The 22865-nt window shown below is 39.5% G+C and overlaps 1 protein-coding gene across 1 annotated transcript; it reads right to left on the bottom strand.

The window, feature by feature from the left end:
- Window positions 1–9408: 9408 nt before the first annotated feature.
- Window positions 9409–22855, bottom strand: LOC137295872 (non-structural maintenance of chromosomes element 3 homolog). The gene is made up of 9 exons (XM_067827433.1): window positions 22694–22855; window positions 20995–21189; window positions 20664–20727; window positions 19871–19950; window positions 19026–19126; window positions 15300–15382; window positions 14201–14243; window positions 12887–13064; window positions 9409–11877 (listed from the first exon to the last, which is right to left on the bottom strand). Exons 1-9 carry the CDS (start codon window positions 22739–22741, stop codon window positions 11794–11796), a joined length of 876 nt encoding a protein of 291 aa, XP_067683534.1. The 5' UTR covers window positions 22742–22855; the 3' UTR covers window positions 9409–11793.
- Between the last annotated feature and the right edge of the window lie 10 nt (window positions 22856–22865).

Below are 22865 nucleotides of genomic sequence, written 5' to 3'. Positions count from 1 at the left end.
ACAAACAACTCGACTTCGACTGCGACTTCAACCTTCGCGGGTAATGGTCGAGAATTTAAAGCTAAAGTTTGAACTAACGACTTTCACATCTTGTTACGACGACGCTCCATATAGAGAGTTTTACTTTTGCTAAGCATGTCTGAAAAGTGTTGAGTGGTCTTTGAAAGTGCAGTGAATGTTAGCAGTGAATAGAACAATTAGATCAGTCCGAATGTGTGATGAGAACATGATGACAATTTGTTCTACAAGTCAGCTTCCAAAACAAGGCTGGAGAAGTGAATGGATATAGCCTAGCTATCACTTCCAAAAGCACACTTCTTGAAAATCTTCAACTCAAACATCGCCCCATCATCATAATGATATAGTCACTTATAGCTAGTTTTAACTGAACCGGTAACTGAATCAAGAACAGCCACCACACGGAGAGAAATGGACACTCTCATATTTTGGCGAGATGCCTGACTCTACGGGTGTGGGTTCGAATACAGGATATGACTCTCACGAATACAGTTACTGGAACCTGTACTTTACTAAGAAGGTGTATTCTTAATTGTAAACATGAGTTACATTATCTTTATTTTCAAGTTAACAAAACATATTTTAAAATCTACATATTTTACATGACAAGGTGCATGCGAACATTTTGCACATAACGAAATTGTAAAAACACTAACATCTGACACTCTGGGCCAAGACAGAGAAACTGAGTAGAAAGTAAATCCATATTGAATGGTAGACGGATGGTCAAACATCAGGCAACATAAGATGTGATGTTTTGTGAATGTTAAAATAGTTTGTTAACATATTTTATATTTGGGATTAAACTTCCCTTACAAAGTACAAATTCTAGTACCTTTTTGAATAATTGACGCGGCTCCCATGGCCGAACGCTATGATAACACAATGCCGTTTAGAAAGTGGTCAAATGTAACATATGCTATATTTGGGATTACACTTTCTAAAAAAAGTACAAATTCTCGTCCTTTTTGGAGGCTCATGCGGGATTCGAACCCGCATCCTCAGAGTCAGGGTCATATAGAAGAGTCCAGTTTCAGATCATAGGGATGACGCCCGTTTATCATTGCGTAATCTGTGGTCAACAGACCATGAAGTGTTGTTTTAAGAATGTAGGCGAATAGAGGACAGCCCACAAAATACACTAGGATGAGATTCACCACGTATTGCAATGAAATATTCAACAGTATTTCTTAAAACGCACTCAAATAATTACGGGGATGACGTCAAAGGGAGTTGAAAAAAAAAACAAAACATGAATATAAGCTCGTATAGGTAATGGGATATATGATGCAGAGGATTCCAATGACAAGTTGTGAATATGTCGTAACATGGATTCTTTAATGAAGAAATTTAGATAGGATCATTAGCCATTGTCAGAGAACGTGCTGTTTCGGAATTTCCTCTTGTCTTAAGTACCCTGTTCGTACACATGTACGTTGAACATGCGTGAGTATATTATACATATGTTGCAATGAATATGTCAGATCAATGATTGTGAAATTATTGAAAAGTACAAGGATATAGTAAAATCCCTGATCCACTCAAAGGTTTCACGAAATATAGGGAATTCCTAGAGATTTAACAAAATTCCTGAAAATCACATTTTTTCGCATTCTCACTCTTTGTTTCAGGGAATGTGTAAAACATCACTGTAACTTATATATGCAATTATACACACCTGTGCAGATGTAAATATACCATGTCTTCGCATGATTAAGCAAGGTACGTAAACAGGGTATGTAACAAAAATATTCAAGCATTAATTCACGGGTTAGTCATAAGCTTGACGTTCTATTGGAGAGACTGCAGTGCTATCGGAGAGAAAATCCCTATCAAATAAGACAGACAATCGCCATGTTGGGACGACATGATGAGATCTGGCCCCGATTTCTCGAATCAAACTTGAGCTTTTACTCAAATCGAAAACTGAGTTTCACAATTTGAAACAGCTGAATTTTTAACACAACCGCATGTATAAAATATAAAAGTCCAAACCACACTCAAATTGATCCCTGTAGTTTGAGCTTTATATCGATTTTAGTTCATTTTGTGAAATGCGTTTTCTCAATTTTGAGTAAAAACTCGGACTTTAGTTTGTTTCGAGAAATCGTGGTCAAGAGACGACAAAGATTAGTGTGACAAATTTAGAGTGAGTAAAGATGGATTTAAGTTGGTTCATGCCAAAGTGGAAGAGTCCCAAAGGAATGCTAAGTAAGTCTTCCTTTAGTGAAAACAGAAAATGTTGCTATCTATTAGCATTGGCTTGTTTCAACCGCAGAGAACAGAACAGTTGCAAAAATATTTGAAGTTGGTAAAACAACGGCCTTCGGTGGTACTAATGTTTGTTCAGTTCTTTTAGATGTTCTGTTAGACGAGTCTGTGGTATTCCTTAAATAAATATATGAAGACATGCGAGACGTGGTTTAATGTTTTGGAAAAAAAGGAGAATTTCCCAAACAGAACGGTTGCAAGAGACGGCTGACACATTCCCATAATTGGTGAACAAGGCCTCCCTAAGGGACCGCTTGGAAAGAAAAAAAGTGGCACTCACTGATGCATCAAGGAATATGTGATCACAAGTGTGGTTTCAGAGACATTGTGTGGCATGGTCCTGTCCATGGCACAAGAGTGTTTTCAAAGTTTTAGATTTTTTTTGTCGAGGTCGATTATTTCTCGAAATACCCGCCGGTCCAATGTCAGGTTCTTTCAAACACTTAGGCTCCAAATACGTCGCAATAGGTATCGGAACACGGGTACCAGAATCGCAATATGTTGCCATATAATATATTTGCCAATATACAGCCCCCTACATCACTACCAATTCTTAAAAACAACATCTTGGCCGTGTGCCCTTTTCGGCTTCATCTTTTAATCCTCCATAACACAACAGACTGCAAGGCCGATTTCACAGATGATGTCAATCAGCCTACTCTTAACGGACATCACGATGCATGCAGACAAAATGGCTAAGCTCCTCGTACTTTATCTGCAAGGCCAAAAGTTCAGGGCTAAAGTGTGTTCTATCTAAGAAATACAGTTCGCTCTACCACCAGGTATTGTGTAATAAAGTACACGTTTAACCCGTGTTCTGCTGGAAGTCTTCAGTGCCATTCAAGGGCACTACGAAGGGCGGTAAAAGGTATATAGTCCCACCTAGAAAATGATACAAATGTATCTGTTTTTATGTATCAGTTTTGTACATGTTATCTGCATATTATCTGTCAACCTCAAGTAAACTGGTTTTGCTATTTTCCAGCCTCATGATCCCCAGTTTGTTTGAATGTAAATCATAGTATCTCCTAGTAAAGGTCACACAAATGTCAGCACTCATTATATTGTGAAAAGTGCTATCTAGAATATCTGGATACATGCTGCTGTAAGAATAAAATGGGGATGACAACACGCACCTGCCTTTATATAAATCAAGCAATCCACGTGATTCCTTGAATGCTGATTATGACGGGTGGTCATCCCAAAGTATACTGAACATGATATAATATATTATCTGGGGACATGCCATTATCCAATATGACAGATCGTTTTTCATTTCATTTTCTGTTAAGAAATATTATATCCCAATGTGTTGTGATGACTAATATCTCGTTAACCTGATTACCCACATGTGTGACATTTTGGATGTGGCTCTGCTAATGATTCTTTCTGCATCAAACGGAAGATTTTTAAACATGGAAAATATAGTTTAAGTAGTCTGACTACTTAATGAACGGCCCTCATAAACATTGAGTCATTTCTTTTCACCCATTTGGATGACACATAACAGGTGGCTAATGAGCACAGAGCTGGTTCACCTAGGATGGCGGTATAACAGTGGTAGGAGCAGAACTAGAGTATTGGGAAAATGTCCAATTCTATACACTAGACCTCCCATGCCGAAGATTTAACACTGGACCACTCGTGTTCATTTTTATAGACTGGACAACCCGTTCCTCAGACCTAATACTCTAACGTCCGTGTCCACTTCTATACACGAGATAACTCTTGCCTCCGACCTAAACCTGTATCATTCGTGTCCATTGCTACAGACTGGGACACCCGTGGCTCCCGCCTAATACTGGATCACGTGTGTCCATTTCTGTAGCAGACTGGGACACCCGTGCCTCCTACGTAATATTACGTCACCCCCGTCCGTTTCAATACACTGGACAAACCGTGCTTCAGACCTAAAACTAATCGCCCGTGTCCATTTCTGTAGACAGGACCACCCGTGCTCCGACGTAATACTGCATCACTCGTGTCCATTTCTATAGACTGGACCACCCGTGCTCCGATCTCATACAGGATCATTCGTGTCCATTTCTATAGACTGGACCACCCGTGCTCCGACCTCATACAGGATCGATCATTCGTGTCCATTTCTAAAGAGTGGACCACTGGTGCTCCGACCTCATACAGGATCATTCGTGTCCATTTCTATAGACTGGACCACCCGTGCTCCGACCTCATACAGGATCATTCGTGTCCATTTCTATAGACTGGACCACCCGTGCTCCGACCTCATACAGGATCATTCGTGTCCATTTTGTAAAGAGTGGACCACCCGTGCTCCGACCTCATACAGGATCATTCGTGTCCATTTCTATAGACTGGACCACCCGTGCTCCGACCTCATACAGGATCATTCGTGTCCATTTCTATAGACGGTCACTGGACCACCCGTGCTTCGACCTAATACTGAATCACTAGTGCCTCCAAACTAATGCTGATTCACTAGCGTCCATTTCAATACACTGGAATATCTTGCCCTGCGAGTCAACATACTGACACATGTGTCCAAAGGATACCTGTGCCCCTAACTAATCACAGGTCTACCCATTTACCCATTAAACCATGCAGCCTCTCACTCAACAACGGACCACCCGTCACTACATCTTACAACAAAGCGCAAAACTCAAGACTATACATCAGTTGTCATCAATCGCGGGTGTGTATCGACATGAACGTGACTACAATACTACTCTCATGTAACAAAGGCATCTGATTCTCATCCTTTCTTAATATTTTGTCCTTGAAGATGTCACCAATGAAAATACTGAACACACAACACGTTATCTTCACTTACCTGACAGTTCATAGGAATGCAACTCTCAGTTCCGTCATGAATGTTACCTGGATCACATTATATACCGTTAGTATTTTACACCAGTTGATCTTACATAGAATTTTCAAGATGGCTACAGCAAGCAGCGGTTCTTCTTCATCTGGGTAGATGGAAGAATCTATTATTATCCCAGGGGAGTGAGACTGGCAACAGCACTACAGAATTATGTACCAGCATAGGAAACTTGATACATCCACACGCAGACGCTTGATTTACCTCCTTCCACAAAATGAATATTTCAGAATCATCCTGAAATCTGATACTTCCTTCCATTTTTGAAACAAGGCGTCGTTGCCTAGCAACATTTTAATAACAGATTTTGACCTAATCAAAATGGTTTAAGACCTCAGGAATATTAATTCTTGTCTCGTCGATAGTTTTGACCTTATAGTACATGTACAGTTCGCCTTGGAAATCATGACTTTCAAGGATAAACATATTCAATTGAGGATGTTTCGACACAATACCTTTAACATACACAGACAAGGAGCTCCAACATATACAGATAATATGTCACATACGTTCTTTGTCCTAACGGTTTTTGTTTTGAGTGAACGGGGCGGGTAGGGGGCATTTATCAGCGGTCTGGTGGGGACTGTGTTGGGGACATTTGTCCGTATGAATATGATGCGTGAGTGATTCAAAGGTCGGAATTGGAATCCGATCGCACTATCCCATAATTCTGCCAAACTTGGTCCCATCTTGGGCAAGGTATTGTGACTGTATCCCAGTCCATCCAGTTGTGAATGGGAAGCTGGTAAATGCAGAAATGCCAAACTTTCTTGGTGCGCCTCGTGACTGCACGAGTTTTATGTTCCCCAGGGTGGTGACATTGAAAATACGATGTGCCGGTGAGACTACCAACTAATGATGATGAAGGAAAGACAAAGCGCCTTTGAGCAGCTGAGGTGGATATTGGCGCTACACGATGGTGATGATGATGATGATGATGGGCTTCCTAGACCCACGTTGCAGTATACGACGGTTAGGTGGGTATGCGCAATGATCGAGATACCTCAGGTAGTTTAATCGTATTCATACCTTGTCTTATTGTGCAATACTGACGGCACTTCTGACTTTACGGGTTTTACATAATATTCATTGTAGACATGATGAGACATCGAACATAGAGTTAGTCACAATACAAAATGTTGCATTTTTGATAGCATTCAATAAAAGATTTTATATTTCTCAAGACCGTCACTTAATAATCTTTTAACATGATTCTGATGTGGCGAAGATCCATGCATTTCAACGAATGAATGATTTTAAGTTTACTCAGCGAGAGTCCAGCAAAACGACGGGGGCATTAGAAATAAACTTCACACATTGTACTCATCTGAGGAATCGAACCTAGATTTTCGGTGAGACGAGCGAACGCACTAACTACCTGGCTACACCATCGCCCGTGAGTATTCCAAGGTTCAATGTTAAAGAGAGTGAGTGAGTTTACACGGCTTTTAGCAATATTCCTGCCATATCACGGCGGGGGACACCAGAAATGGGTTTCACGCATTGTATCCATGTGGGGAATCGAGGCCCGGGTCTTTGGCATGGCAAGCGAATGCCCTACCCACTAGGCTATCCTTCCTAACCCCGTGTTCAAGTTCAAGTATATTTATTCATGCCTTTAGGCCGTTGGTCCATCTACATGTACATTGCACTGCATAATTCTTACACAATTTTGACAATAATCATATATTCAATGATGTTTGTCTTCTTTTAAGGCTATGTAACATACATTTACATACTTTGAGTATTAGGGCATCATTGTCTGTCGTCTTGAGGAGCTTAAACTTGAAGATGTTTGGGTTACTACAAAAATACAATGGGAAATATAATTTTCTTAAGTCATTATAACGTTCGCACACAAGAAGAAAATGATACTCGTTTTCCACGTCAAATTCACACAGTGGACATATTCTTAAACAATAGTCAACCTTCGACCATCTGCCTTCATTCACGTTTACCTTTAGTAAACCAGCTCTTAATTTTGTATATAAGGTACGAAATTTCTTTATGGTAATGGCAGGTAAGTATTTTTCTGGAGACAGAAGACTTTTGTACTCCTTATATATTGTATATAGAGTTGAGGTGGGGGTAGCAAGTATTTACATGTGGGCAGTCGAGGGAGAAGAAAAAGCAGTGATGAATGGCATGAGCAAGGGTCTGCGTGGTTGGTTTCCGGGACACATTGTCAACCAATACACATCGTCTACCTAAATCATTTCATTAATCAAAGAATCTTTTGTGTTGCTTTCGAATTTAGTTTTTCTAAATATTACTCCGTGACTTTTGATACATATATATCAAGAAATATTTTCAGGTGCTCACAATATCGATCACTGGGTTTTCTTGTCTCATTTATTTAGCAGCCGTCGTCATGTATTTGGAGTGACGCTTTAAACAACAAATAAACAAGAATTTCCGTTTGGGGCATTAATAAACAACATGTCGAATATAAGCCCAATTTAACAAACAAGATCTGGATTTCAAAGAAATGCATTGCATTAATTCATCTGTTTCAAATTTTCCAATTTAACAAACAAGATCTGGATTCAAAGAAATGCATTGCATTAATTCATCTGTTTCAAACATCAAACATACGTAATTATACACACGTTTTACTAGACATTTCAAGCTTCTCTGTTAAAACACCGTACAATAAAATCATAAATTGATACGGTACTGACATTTGAGAAACATGCAGATTTAATCTCCAGATAAAGATTGTGCAATGGCGGGACAACTCATCAGTGCCCACATCCTCGATGTTAATGTCCCTCCTGTCCGATGTCTGGGTCGACATCAAGGACGTAGCAGAAGGAATGTCACATCAACCTGCGATGTCGTGCCAGAACGAAAATGAAGCTATTGCATTATTTCAGAACCGGAGCAAAATGGGACCCACACTGGACCTTCTCTGTATAAAGAGGACCACTGGCAGGTGGACGAAAGGCGTCCTGGTAGTTATACATCGGGATCTAATCAGCTCAAATGTGCCGTCTTGTACTGAAGTGCGTGAGCCAGTGATCAACAAACTGTTGACATTTGGTATGCACTAAAATACTCTCTCATAATGATATCCGATTTCTTTGAAGAGATTTGAGGGCGGCGGGATAGCCTGGAAGAGTTCACTCCTCACGTGTACAATGTGTAAAGCCCATTTCCGGTGTCCCCTGCCGTGATATGGCTAAAAGCTGTGTAACACTCACTCACTCACTCACTCCTTGTTGCATTGTGATGATGTATTACTGGTGATACTTTTTGTAAATAAAGTTGTAATGTGCTTTATTCCACCAAGAAAAGGCAACTGGACAAGCCGGTGTGTGTTTTCTATAAGGGAGGACAGAGTATCTTTTGCTTTGCACTCTATGAACTCTATTGTCCACAAATGTGGAAGACACTTGTAGTCAGTCAACCTAAATGTTGTATCAGTTTTGTTCCCTCAAAGTTTAAAAACCATGAACATCCATCGTAAATCTGACCCAAGGTCACATTCTTTCTTCACCTGCCAGACATTGCATCAGCTGAACCCATGCCAGCAAGGAGTTGAACAAAACAAATACAAAAATAATCATAGTTACACATATATCTTTTAAATAGGCAAAAACAGTGACATTAAAGTTCCTGTTAACCCATTAACCAAATCACAGATGTTACATGTCTCTGGCCCTGGCCTTGTGACAACCATCGCTTGCAATTGACCAGTTCAAACCTAAATCCCAAAGGGGGGCTTAAATGAATAGATTAAAACATTTCAGAATATCTGGACAAAACAATTGTTCACACAAATGTATTGTTTATCATGGTTTACTCATTGTACTGATTGTACTGTTAACCAGACAGATTGTTAGGTTTCAGTTGTGTACACATCTAGCAACCTGACCTTACTTCCTGGAATGCTTGAGCATGCAAAAAGAATGTGATTTTGCCAAATGTGGGGTTCAAAGTGAAACTGTATTAAGTTCGTTGATTTGGCAGCACGTCTTGAATGAGGTCACATGGGTGTTAGATTGTTTGACTGAAGTTTAGTGTAACAGAAAGTTACGAAGGCAAGATATTGTAAATGTAATTAAAGGTAAATTAAATTAAATATTAGTTTTTGATTTAGTGATTTTGTTGTTATATCACAAATAGAATTGTTCCTGTTGACCAGCATGTTCTTTACTTCACACCTGGAAGTACCTTAACAATCATTACTTTTATATATTCTTCATGCGTAGCTCACCAACAGTCTCTACTGTATACACGTTTCCAAAAAAGCACAATTAACTTTCCTTATATATTTTATTGAAACCAACAATGCATTAAGGAACATCACCTGTGTGACTATCAAATGATGAAGTTATCAAACACCTAGATTTTCATGAAAATATGTCTCTTAGATGAAGGAAAAGTTTCAAATCTACATGTTGCATGCATCCTGAGACAAAACTGAAGGGACCTGATGATTCTGACAATCTACATACAAACTTTGATGGAAATATATGTTAAATTGAAACATGATTTGCTGTTACTCTGTAATATCATGTGAAGTTATTCACCTCTTTGACTACATCTCTACTGGATAGATGAATTCAGGCTCATTTTACAATTATCAAAATACCTGAACATGGCGGACTAGTTTATTTGAATTAACTTTCAGACTATACATAAATATCTCATTGAAAGGCAGGGCATTTTGTTTCCAAATGGCAGGAGGGCATTTTGTTTCCAAATGTGGTAAATTAAATTGTACTTTTCAAACTTCAGATTTTAAAGTTGGTTGATTTTGTTCACTAATTCATAACAAAGAAGTGGGATGATCTGATGTGAGGAAATGAGAGCACACAAGAAAGTATGAAAGATGAAATACTTTGTTAATTTGTTTTTAAAGCTACACTCAGCAATTTTCAAGCCATATGGCAGCAGTTTGAAAATAATAGAGTCTTTGCCACAAAATTCCATGATCGACAGCATGAGCTTCGATCTACGTGACTGTGATATGATAGCACTTGTTAACGTGGATTAAGAGTAAGCCAGACCACCTCATCTCTTTAGGTGCCTCTCACAACAAGCATGGGTTACTGAAGACCTATTCTAACACGTATGAAATCAACATGTGAGATAGTGAGTGGAGGACAGCTGCTTTCTACAAGATGTGACCTATAGCCTACAAACGTACACAACCAACATCTGAATATATCTGGAGCCAATGAATGTCGTGGCTTTCCAACCAAGGGGAGACAACAAGGCTCTAAAAATGTCACTGGGTGCATCGACTATATTTCTGTCATCAGATCATGAGCTCAGTATCAGAGTCACTTGTCACTATTTATGCCGTGTTTATAGATAGGGACATACTGTTAATTTGGCACACAAGACAATTCCTCACAGAATGTATGTTAGCCATCCTAAATTGTCTGGCATTAAACATGTGAGTCTAGAAAACTGTCGTAGCTCTTGTGACAACATCAAATCGCCATAGACTCTGCATTGCACAGGTGTAACCATGGTAACACGACCAGTTGCCCCAGTCTCTCCACTGCACATTTCTACAACACTGTGACAACCAGTGTAGCTGTGACGTATCTCCAGTCTCCACTGTTGTAGCAATGACAGGTCTCCAAATTGTACATATGTATCTACAAAACTGTCACAGCCAGTGTAGCTGTGACCAATCTCCAGTCTCCACTGTTGTAGCAATGACAGGTCTCCAAATTGTACATGTGTATCTACAACACTGTGACAACCAGTGTAGCTGTGACCTATCTCCAGTCTCCACTGGTGTAGCAATGACAGGTCTCCAAATTGTACATGTGTATCTACAACACTGTGACAGCCAGTGTAGCTGTGACCTATCTCCAGTCTCCACTGTTGTAGCAATGACAGGTCCCCAAATTGTACATGTGTATCTACAACACTGTGACAACCAGTGTAGCTGTGACCTATCTCCAGTCTCCACTGCCTAACTGTTGTAGCAGTGACAGGTCCACACTGTACTGATGCACCAAAAACACTGTAACACCCAGTCTGGCTGTACCATCACAACTGTTGTAGCAAGCACTGATCTGCACATTGCAGAGGTGTGTCCATAGCACTGTAACAAACATAGTTGTGGCTGCTATCTAGTCTTTCCATTGCACAACGTCTGAAGCACTTTCACAACCACTTTTAGCAGTGACAATACTCAATATTGCACAAATGTGTATATACCAACTTAATTATATAACTGTTGTAGCCGCGACATGAACAATCATGTTCTCAACAGGTTCATACAAATTTCCAGTCTTTATGAGAGCACAAAGCTCCACTGTCCCAATCATGAACCCATACTTCATGATATCTCACTTGTGTCCAGTCCATAATATCGATATTGAGCTCACATGAGGGTCAGTTTCATTGATCTCACATGTGCTTTGTCTCCCTGATTTCCGACACATCTAGGACATAATATGTCTTGAAGTGTCACACAGGTCTCAATGTAGTCAGTCATCTCACATGTGACGGTCTCTGTGATGTTAAACATATCTATGATAAACATCACAATACAGTGTCTTTTCTCAGTGACCTCACACTGGTGTAAATCTTACACAGGATTCTCAACTTAATGATCTCACACGTGTCAACTAAAAGTCATGCTGTTTCTTCCTGACATGAAACAAGGCGTCTCCTCAGTTCCCATTCTCCACAGGTCCTTCTGTTTCCACCATGTCCTGGTACTGGGACGTCCATCTCTCCACATCCATGTCGTAGATCTGTAGCAAAGACAAGACTTCAGTCAAACTCACATCAGACTAAATCACCTAATCCTCAGCACAAAACATTCCCCAATCTAACCCACTCAGTCTGTGCAAATTCCACAATTCGGATCCTGCATGGGACTAAACCCCACAAAGGTAATAGAATCTGCACATACCTGAAAAAGTGTGATCCTAAACACAACATATGTTACATTTTACCACTTTCTAAAAGCCATTGTGTATTCACTGAACAGTATGTTTGGCGTATTCAGTATTGACTAGACAAATAGGGTAGAAAAGTATACAGCCCAGTGACATTGTTCAGATAAAACAAAACAAACCCAGCTCTATCTATTACAATCAGGAATCAAGTGTTTTAAGAAGTGACCCGTTGTTTGCTTTGTGCCAACATAATGGCAAGATAAATTACAGTGAAACCTCACAGAACTGAAAGAATATGCTGGTTTAGACAGGGTGCTGGATTAGACAGTGAGAATCATTTTTCAACATAGTTGCCATTTACACTCATCAGTTGATTTATTTACTCTCTGACACATATCGCTCACTTGAAAACAGCTTATGCAGTTCCTCAGTGCTTACAAAGCAGAACTGTGGTAATCCTGCAGCAACAGTCTATACTTCCTGATTATGTAGAGTGACGAGAGAAGGGTATTGGATTGAGTGACCTTGATTGGACTGATATATCCATGCTGGTTTAGACATTGTTAACTACGGTTAAAATGAAAACAAAAACCCATTAAACTGCTTGCAGGGACTGGAAATTCATGTCAAAATACGGAATAGACAGGTACCGGATTAGACAATGTTTTAGTGATCATAATATTGTTTCGAAATGGTGGAACCAAAATTTTATGCCGGTTTAGACAGGTGTTGCTGTCCTTGCTTTGCCATCAAAATGCTACAGAATCACTAGCAAACACCCACGTATTAATTAACCACACTGTGCAGCACAATATGACTGTTGCAGTGCTCTGATTTATCAAAATTTAAGAACCCTCCCTACCTGACTGACAAAGGTAAGACAGTGTCTCTTGGAAGTTTCCAGCTGTGCCCTTTGACCCCACTTGAACTCAAAACTAGGCGGGTCAACATTTTGTTGGCGAATATATTCGATGTAGCCTTGCCGTACAAACTCTTGGGTAATCAGCTTTTTCGCATCTCCAAAAGTTGGATGAGGAAGGCTGAATGAGATCAGACACATGATGACGTAAAGACATGTTCTGCATATCAACCACTGGTTTATCTGGTCGAGACTGAATCACTCATAGGCTTTCATACAGACTGAATATTGCTGAGCTTGGAGACAAACAATTAACACTTGAATCATGGCTGCCTGTAGATAATCAGGTCTTGGTCACACAAACCAGTGGTTAATAACATGAACATTCTGTCACATGAGACACAACCAACTGATCTACACAATGTAACCATCCAAATTAGTAAATGTTGAAACCACTGAAAACAGGTGCATTCCACCTTCGAGTTTGGGTCATGACACTTCCTTTCAAATAAACAATGACAGTAACCAGTGTGCAAAATAGTTTCCAAATTTTGCGATCAGTCGGGCTTGGCTGAAAGTGACCAGTCCATAAAATAATTTACTAGTCCAAAATTCAAATGTAGACACATGTCATATTTTTATCAGGCCATAATCTTGCATAATTTAATCTAAATGTGTGTTATAACTTAACAAGTCAGGGAAAGCATTATATTTAACAAATGACCCAGTGAAAATTCGCTAACCAGTCTTAACAGTGACTATGGAGATTAACTGGCCCACATGGATTTTTATTAGTCATGGACCAGCAGGCAAGCGGCCATTTCACATACTGACAGTAGCCATCCAATCCCTATGCCAGCCAGGGTCTCAACAAGAATATGTTCTAAGGCACATCGGAAGCAGGCTGTGTAAATACAAATTTTGAACTGATATTACCAAGAGTGAATATACAACAGTCAGCATTATTCCAGTCATACTGAGACACTCAATGGCCAGACACTCAAAACCCACAGCATATAGCCCATTCACCAAATCTTCATCTCAGATAACAAACATGAAGGAAATTATTTTTAAATAAACTACACAAAAGATATTATAGAACACCTGAGTTCCTTTACTTCTTTTGTGTAGCAGACATTCATTTACAGGCTCAATTGATGAACATTTTGACTGAGATTTAAAACCATTCCGAGAGCCTATAGACCTGGAAAAGATTCATGGCATGCCCTTCAAACTTGTAGACAATTCATGATAATTTCCATACAATCCACTCAAATCACACACTGACAAGGACAAGAAATAAAAACAGTAACTTACTCAGGCTCCACTCCCAGTTTCTTCAAGGCATGCCACAACTCTGCTGAAATATGTGGGAAATGCTATCAGTAATGAAAATCAATAAATACTTAATACAGTTAAAGTTACTCTGTATGTTAAAGGTATGCAATCATTAATAAAACTTGATGTTCACAGACACAATTATCCTGTCCAGCTGAGCTTATTATTTCAGGGTGTACTCATGTCCTGTCCTGTCCCGCACCTGTCATCATACACGAAGTCCAGGCGGATGTCTAGGATGTCTACGGTACTCTCACTTGCAAGCTCAACCTCTAGTCAGGTTGATTTGTCTCTTATGAAACAGATGGCCAGAATTCTACCTCCTTATCAATCACAGACTGACCCAAACAATCCTCTCCCTTTCTATTCCAGCCACACACACTGTACTGTACATTAACCCTTCATGTATTAACAGAGAGCCCTACTCCACCCTGTCATGACCCATACGGGCTGCTCAGTCCTTTGTGTTAACACTTTGCCTCATCACACTATGTCCCACCCTGCATTTCCCTGTACTGGCTAGTTGTGATCTGCATGTTAATTCTTCACCTCTTTACAACGTCCCCATCCTGCCCTTCCCTATACAGGCTACTCACGTCCTTCATGTTAGCCTTTCACCACCCTCACAAAGTGCCCCACCCAGCCACTCCCTATACAGCCTACAAGCAGCCCTGCATGTTAACCCTTCATATTTTCATAGTGTGTCCCACCCTGCCCCTCCCTATACAGCCTACAAGCAGCCCTGCATGTTAACCCTTCATATTTTCATAGTGTGTCCCACCCTGCCCCTCCCTATACAAGCTATTCATGCTCTTCCTTCATCACAGAGAACGCCACCCTATCCATGCTTCTCACAGTCGTGCAAGTTAACAAGGAGGTGGGGTAGCCTAGTGGTCAAAGCGTTTTCTCATCATTCCGTACACCCAGGTTCGATTACCCTGATGGATACACTGTATGAAGTCCATTTCTGGTGTCCCTGCCACAACACTGCTGGAATGTAGCTAAACTTACTCATTCACCCAACCCTTCACCTCCTGTGCCCCACCCTGCACCACACAACCATGCTAAAGCTACTCACAATCCTGCATAACATTGCCGTTCATGTAGATGATGCTGAGAATCACCATCAGCAGGCCTGTCTTGGTGTTGTCTTCTTCCGGCCTTAAACATGAATACTGACAATCTTAGGACATGCTGGAATGCATGAAAATGATATCAATACATACAGTCAACTCTCGTTAATCCAACACTTGTGGATGCAGAGAAATAAGTCAGATTAATGAGAATATTGGATTACTGTATTGAAAATATCAATGTTTACTCAATGTCTGTTGCATGCATATCAGAAACTGCAGATCTATTTATCTTTATCGTACGTAAAAATTTTACAAAAGTGGAAAATCAATACATCCTTGATATCATTTATTAAGATTCACAGATGGCACTACATACAGAGTTAGAGTTTGAATGCGAGAATGTTGAAATAACAAAAGTAGTTATCACTGTTTTAAATGGTTTCCTAATCCTTTGTCGGATTAACGAGAGTGTCCGATTAATGAGTGTTGTATGAATGAGAGCTAACTGTATAGAGAAAAGAAGGGTAGAGAACAATACATTTGTCACTTAATACTGAGAGGGTTGTACACTTTGATTCATTAGTACCACTGTCGCTTTCTGTTTTGAAAACAATTACAACAAAACGGCAATGTACCCTGCCACTAAAGAAGAATGAAATATAACATATTTACTAGTTTTTTATCGTTCAGTCACACAGAATATTACCTTTTGTGTGATGAAGTTATCACACTACCAAGATTTTGAAGTGTCATGTGACCTTGATAATTAGGTCAAGGTCACCCAATATAAGCTGCTGATATAACTGGACACACTGGGTGCAACATTTGGAGAGCTATTGCTTTAAAAACAAGGTCAAGGTCACCATAAATCCACTGGTCTCTGAACAATCCCCAAATGCGGGTTATCATCAAATTGGAAAATATGGGGGACAACAGTCTATGAGATATTGAGTTAACATGAGTCTGACAAAGGTCGACGTGTCATGGTGACCTTGAAATGGTGACTCTTTATTATCATACAGTGAAACATAACTGAGTACATAAAAATCATATGTTGCACACATGTAATCAACCCTATTCATTGGTCAGTTACCCGACCATCAGACCCACCTTACCCCATTGGAATTAGGAAGTAATTTTTTCATTCATAACCTTTTACTACAAATTTACTACGAATGTTCAGTGTTGCTACTACGAGAACCAACAAATGAAATGCTATCAAATACAAAATGTTACAAACAAACAAATATTCACACACTGTGTTTATTTCATGAAAAATACAAACTTCATGAGTAAACATTAATCATTGCTTTACATTTGATAAGTTAACACAATTGCAGACGACAACAAGATGGCTTCTCCCATCCCAGTCAACAGTCTCGTTCAGATAGATGGCCAGCTAAAGGTTGTGTTATCAGTGTTGCACAGCCTCTAAATTCCTTTCACGTGTTTGTTGTGCAAACTGCCAATGGTGTTAAAGAAGTTCCAAGATACAGAATTAGGAAGTTACTTAAGACTGCAACATCACCGCATTGTGAAGCAAACAGTGACATGCATCTACCCACACAAGCACTCAATGATCTCCTGAATGACAATTTCTTTGATGAGCCTACAGTCGAAAGATTTCGGCATGTTTCTGACATTGAAACAGAGTATTTTCTGAAGGAAAACGAAAATGAAATCACTGCTAAAAAGACAAAATATCACCTTACTATCTTGAATTCATACATGTCTTCCATGCACAAATTCATGACATTCCATCAACAAATTCATGACATTCCTCTCACTGAGCTCAATGAAATTTTAACAAAATTTTTCATGGGTGCCAGAAAAGTTAATGGTGAAGAGCATCCACCAGCTACATTACGTGACATGCTTGCCAGTTTTGACAGACATAGGAAGTCAATTATGGCAGGTCCCTAGCAACTGATCCCGTTTTTGGACAAATGAAAACGGTACTCATGTCTAAACAAAGAGAGATGGAAAGGGTAATTTACCAAATAAATCTGTGGCCCTGACAGATGCCAAAGTAAACAAATTGTGGAAATCTGGGCAGTTGGGTGGTGACAATCCCGAATCCATAATAAACACTTTGTGGTGGCAAAACACAATCAACTTCGGAATGCAGTCTTTTGTACCCCACTGCAATTTATGCTGGGGTGACATTTCACTTAAGACCAAGTCTGATGGAAGGTAATATCGTGAGATGTGCGAGAGGGAAATGAAGACGCGCACTGGATCCGATCCAAGAAATGCGTGAGTCCTTCCTCCTCAGGCATGGGCAAATGACGAAAATCCAAGCAGATGTCCGGTTGCCATGTACAAATTGTACAAATCTCTTAGACCGTCAGATCACTGCAATTCCGACACACCTTAAAATCTTGCCTCCAACGCATATTATGCAAGTGTCTGGACATAAAAAATGTACAGAGTGTGAACAAGTATTCACGCCTTTCTGATGCATAACACAGGGAAGTGGGAAATCTGTTGTCTTCAACCGGAAATCAACCTGCCATGCTTCCATGCTTGCTATGCGCGTCTTCAGTCGTTCCATTATCTGAAGTTGTGCAAACTAAATCGACATCACAATGCATGTCATACACAAACACAAGCAAAGCCTTGTCTAGTGATGTTGTTCACACTATCTTCGGAGGTCCAATATATGGGGGTACATTCCACATCAATATATTGGCAAGTCTTCTATGGCAGTGAGTGAGACCGAGCCCATTACGATACAAAGCTTTCTCTCCACTCAGTGACTCTTCTGACGACGATAACTTTCCCCCTAACAATGTTTCCAGTTATACAATTCTTACAGTTAGTTAAGTTGATAAAGATTTAATTTCAATTCAAAATGTGCTTGTATTTATGGTCTTCGTGCAAGAGTAGCTAGTCAGTATATCATGCTCTTTACTTAGTACCATTACACAGGGAGTTTACGTCCATAGTAGCCTTATCACTGTATTCCGAAAGACCTTGACCTTAACGTCAAGCGACAACAGCTGATTTCATTTTATGTGGACTTTGTTGTTTAGAAAAAAAATGTCAGATACAAATGGATAATAAAGAAATTGACAAACTCGCTATTAATCTCTATTCGTATTAATCTCTATTTGCAACAGGGGATGAAAGAGCTGTTGGCTATGAGGACCTGCAAAAAACAAATGCTATGGATGCGAGTGTTTTTCAGTTGGCTTCAGACCTAAGGAATGATGTTAATTTTGAACATGTACATACTGATGGACGCTGATGAATACAGTTCCCTTTTCGGTGGGGAACAATAAAGTGATTGCACTTGATTTTCCATTGAAGTTGAGGATTCATACAAAGTAAACAGTCTTATTTGGGGACTCTTACCACCTCAAATTGAGGGTACTGATTATTTAACTCATTTCCCAGGTCATGAAAAGTTCCACTGAAGACATTTAGGAACATTATACCATTGTAGGCAGTAAACTTGGAACTGCAAAAAACATATGCTGCAGCAATGGTCATTTTGTATTAAAGAAACAACAACAACAACTCAGTTGCAGCATGAGAACAGTAAACATGCCATAAAAGATCTTGAGTACTGTCAAATAATTTTTGATCTGCACGAAGTGGACAATAATTACAACAGGGATGGAAGATGGCTTCAAACTGTAGAGTTATGTCCCTTGGGTACTCAAACAGTGCTCCACACATATCCATGTGCATGGTATTGACATGACTGCTGGAACACTACCTACCACAGGAGATGTGGGTTGTCTGTGTCGTTTTCCAGCCTGTTCAGCAGGATGAAGCTGCCCTTGTATTTATCTTGTAGTTCAACAACATCAACTCCAAACACCTGAAACATGGGAAAACATCAGGCTCTTTCGATTGAAAAATACTTGCTTAAAGAGTTATACTCTGGTGAATCATGTAAATGTCTTATTCAAAAAATGAATGCAAATTTTGGAAACAATTATAAAAATACTGAACAGTTTGTTAATCTTGTCTAAGAAAATTTACTTAACATTTAACTGGCTGGTTTGCTGCTTCATGCTGCACACAGCAATATTCCAGGTATATGGTGCCAGTGTGTTGGGATAAAAGTAATAATCATAAATTGCAGTGAACTATGATTGTACCCAACTCAAAGGGACCATTAATTGTGGTTCACCATTAGCAAAGTTTGTTGTACACATTTTGACAAAAATATATTGCCATTGCCTAGAAGCCCAAAAGTTTGACATTTTCCCTTGTTTGTAATAAACACAGTTTACTGTATTACTATTATGGTCATATGAAGATGATCAGTGAACATCCGGGGCTGACCTGTCTTCAGTAACCCATGGTTGTCGTAAGAGGTGAAACACGGGATCAAGTGGTGAGACTCGCCGAGTTTGTTGACACAAATGTCATCATATGTCAACTCTGTAGAACGATGCTCATGCTGTTGATCACTGGATTATCTGGTCCAGACTCAATTATTTGCAGATCACTGCTATATAGCTGGAACACTGCTGAGTGTGGCATAAAACTAAACTCACTCACTCTTATCAAGACCATGGTATTATTGACAAGACAACATGGCAGAGGTACTACTCACCATGGCCAATTTTTCCTGGGCCTTCTTCATTATATGAGCAAACGCTGATCTGTGTTCTTTCAGCACATTCTTGTTAATGTCTGAAAATGTCAGTATTTCACTAATATCATGGTGCGAAAGCATCGAATGAGAGTATAACTTGTGTGTCTTTGATATTAACCACTTCCTGAGACAACTAACACTGTAAAAATATATGTACCTTAAACCCTGATTTCAGGCAAGTCAAGTCACCATGGGGCAGGGAGCTGATGGTTGACCAAACAAGTACTGTAATCATAAATCTGTGTTCAAATCCCTGACAACTGCATCCGGACATCCCTAAGTGAAGTAACTCATTGTGTCTTCATGCACCTCAAATGTATCTACAGTTTGCTTTGTGCATGCAACATAAAGATCATAAATTAACTGTCTGGGACAGTATATAACTTCAAGATTGATTGCAGAAATAAACTGTTCAGTTTAGTAAGCTTAGGAAATAATGATAAACACGATCTCATACAATCGTTATAACAAACCAAATCCTTCTCAAATGATGCTAAAAGTCAAGTTCATCACACAGGGCTATAATGTCCTTGGCGCTGACTGCTAAATAGGAGCATCTACTTTGAGACTTCAACATGAAAAATCTATGAACAATACGTAAAAAGTAAGGGTATTCTATCAACCTGCAATTCTGGATTCAGAGAAGTTAATTTATCCTCCAGCAAGTTCTGATACAGATGTAATTTGTAAACCATAGTCCCCAGTCCAGAGATCTTTTAATTTAATATACTGACAGTTGAGTTTAACTTACCTAGTTTTTTGATTGGATAATTCTTCTGCCACATTATCAGCAAATATTGCACAAGATCATTTACCTGCAAAAACCAAAATAGAAATAAAACAGATTAGACTTTAGTGGAAAAAGTAAAAACTGACATTTGATGTTCAAAACATTTGCACTACATCATGATTGTTTCTTTCCTGCCTAGTTTTGAACACTGCCTAGTCTTGAACACTGCCTAGTCTTGAACACTGCCTAGTCTTGAACACTGCCTAGTTTTGAACACTAACACTGCCTAGTTTTGAACACTAACACTGCCTAGTTTTGAACACTGCCTAGTTTTTAATCAATCCCGACTCACTTTGCGATCAAGTTCTGTTTGGTCAATGCCTGCAGCAGCCTTGTCAGCTTGTGTCTGACTGGACATTTGTCTCTGGGTGGACGCTGGGGCCTGGGAGGATGAGGGTCGTTGACTTGTGGACGGTCGTTGACTGGACTGAGAACTTGACTCCCCTCTAACACTGCTACGGTCATTTCTGGCACTCAGCGGAGGAGCCTATAGTTATAGTGATTATAAAGTAAATTGGGTTTGACATCAACTTTAACAACATTTCAGCTATCTCATAGTGTTCATGTCTGATGTAGAGATATATTTTTTTATTTGTTCTCGTTTACTGATGCTCTTAGCAACATTTGGACTACGGCAGTAGATCAGTGGTCCTGGACAGACCATCCAATGACTGACATCATGAACATCAATCTACATAACTGAGAAACAACAAAAGCTGTCAACAAGGTCAGTGTGCTTTGATTCCATTGATTAGTAGTTTTTCATAACCGTGGGCTCCTGGTGTCTCCAAGGGCCACAACTCCACACATTGTCATACCTCTGAACCTCAACCTTCATATTGGAGATATTGGAGGGAGGGAGTGCATTAATATTTAGCATCACACAGACAATATTTCAGCCATATAGTGATGAGAACAATTTAATTTATATCAATATTATTAAGATAAATAAATTTAGAGCATCACAGCTCTAAATCCAAAACTATCATGAAATCATAAAAATAAAATAAATCACTATAGATAACAATATTAAACAAGAGTCATCAGAAGATGACATAAATTCCCGGATCCCAAATATTTGAAAAAAGAAATCAGTTAATAGTTAAAGAAACCAGTAAACTCTGAATGTCAAAAATCTGGAAATAGCAGAGGGCACCACTTCAAAATCTGCCGCATAAATCTGCCAAGTTCTGTTGAAAAATACTGAACGGTTTGAACAATGACTACAGCATACTAGTGATATACCATGCCACAGTTAACATGGATACCCTACTTGAACCACAGGGGCTTGTAACGCTAAAAACTGCCATCAAGGTATACAAAGTGGTATATATGGTCACTGATAGGGTGTCAGCATTATTACAAGCCTCTGTGACTTGGACTAGTTCTATAGTAGATTTGTTTGATGGAATCGGGATTCGAACCACTGACCGTCTGTTCAGCAGCAGCTGTGTCCACTAGACCATGGTCCAGTCAGTGTTGGTTCATTTTGATCTGTGGCATCCCCCAGCTATATCATCCAACAATATCACTGCAGGGACACAAGAAATGGGCTTCACACATTGTGCCCATGTGAGAAATCGAACCCAAGCTCTCGGTTTGACCAGCTAACGCTTTAATCACTAGGCTACTCCAGCAGCCCTCATGTGAGAGAACAGATGATGATTGACATCACTACTTCCACCACTTCAAAATTTATATTTCCTCTCACATTTCAAAGTTTACGACTATTGTCTAATGCTATCTACAGAATTACATCTGAAGTACACTGAACTGTTAAGGTGTAACTGAATATAGATCTGTGCTTACAAATATCACGGTAATGCTTTATTTTATAACGACACAGTCCCTTCGAAGTATCATTTTCGAAACTGCAGTCATTTCTTTGCTGCGTTGCAGGAAGTTAGCAAGAGATACGTAAATATGAATGTAAGTTTCACATTAGCATGTGACTAAAAACTACAAAGTGTTGAGTTTGAATAAATACTAACCGATGATCTGGACTTTTCATTTTTTCCTGTTGGTCTTTTTGGAGGCATTGTGATTTTGACTTTCTTTTATAACTGTGTAGGAATAAACATGTTCTTTTTTCACTGTCATTCACTTTGCTGAAAACATTTTGAGTGGTGGCGGGAAGTTCAGAGTTACCTCCCTTTGTGTATT

This window comes from Haliotis asinina, chromosome 9, assembly GCF_037392515.1.
Source record: "Haliotis asinina isolate JCU_RB_2024 chromosome 9, JCU_Hal_asi_v2, whole genome shotgun sequence".
NCBI classification, from domain to species: Eukaryota; Metazoa; Mollusca; class Gastropoda; order Lepetellida; family Haliotidae; genus Haliotis; species Haliotis asinina.
The sequence above is the reverse complement of the archived record's forward strand: the minus strand, read 5'-3'. Positions and strand labels throughout refer to the sequence as shown.

Excerpts from the sequence above, each read along its gene's own strand:
- LOC137295872 (XM_067827433.1), bottom strand. The coding sequence starts at position 22,741 with ATGCCTCCAAAAAGACCAACAGGAAAAAATGAAAAGTCCAGATCATCG. Across the intron at positions 21,190-22,693 it reads ATGAAAAGTCCAGATCATCG|GCTCCTCCGCTGAGTGCCAG; the intron begins GTTAGTATTTAT and ends CTATAACTATAG. Across the intron at positions 19,951-20,663 it reads TTATCCAATCAAAAAACTAG|ACATTAACAAGAATGTGCTG; the intron begins GTAAGTTAAACT and ends TGACATTTTCAG.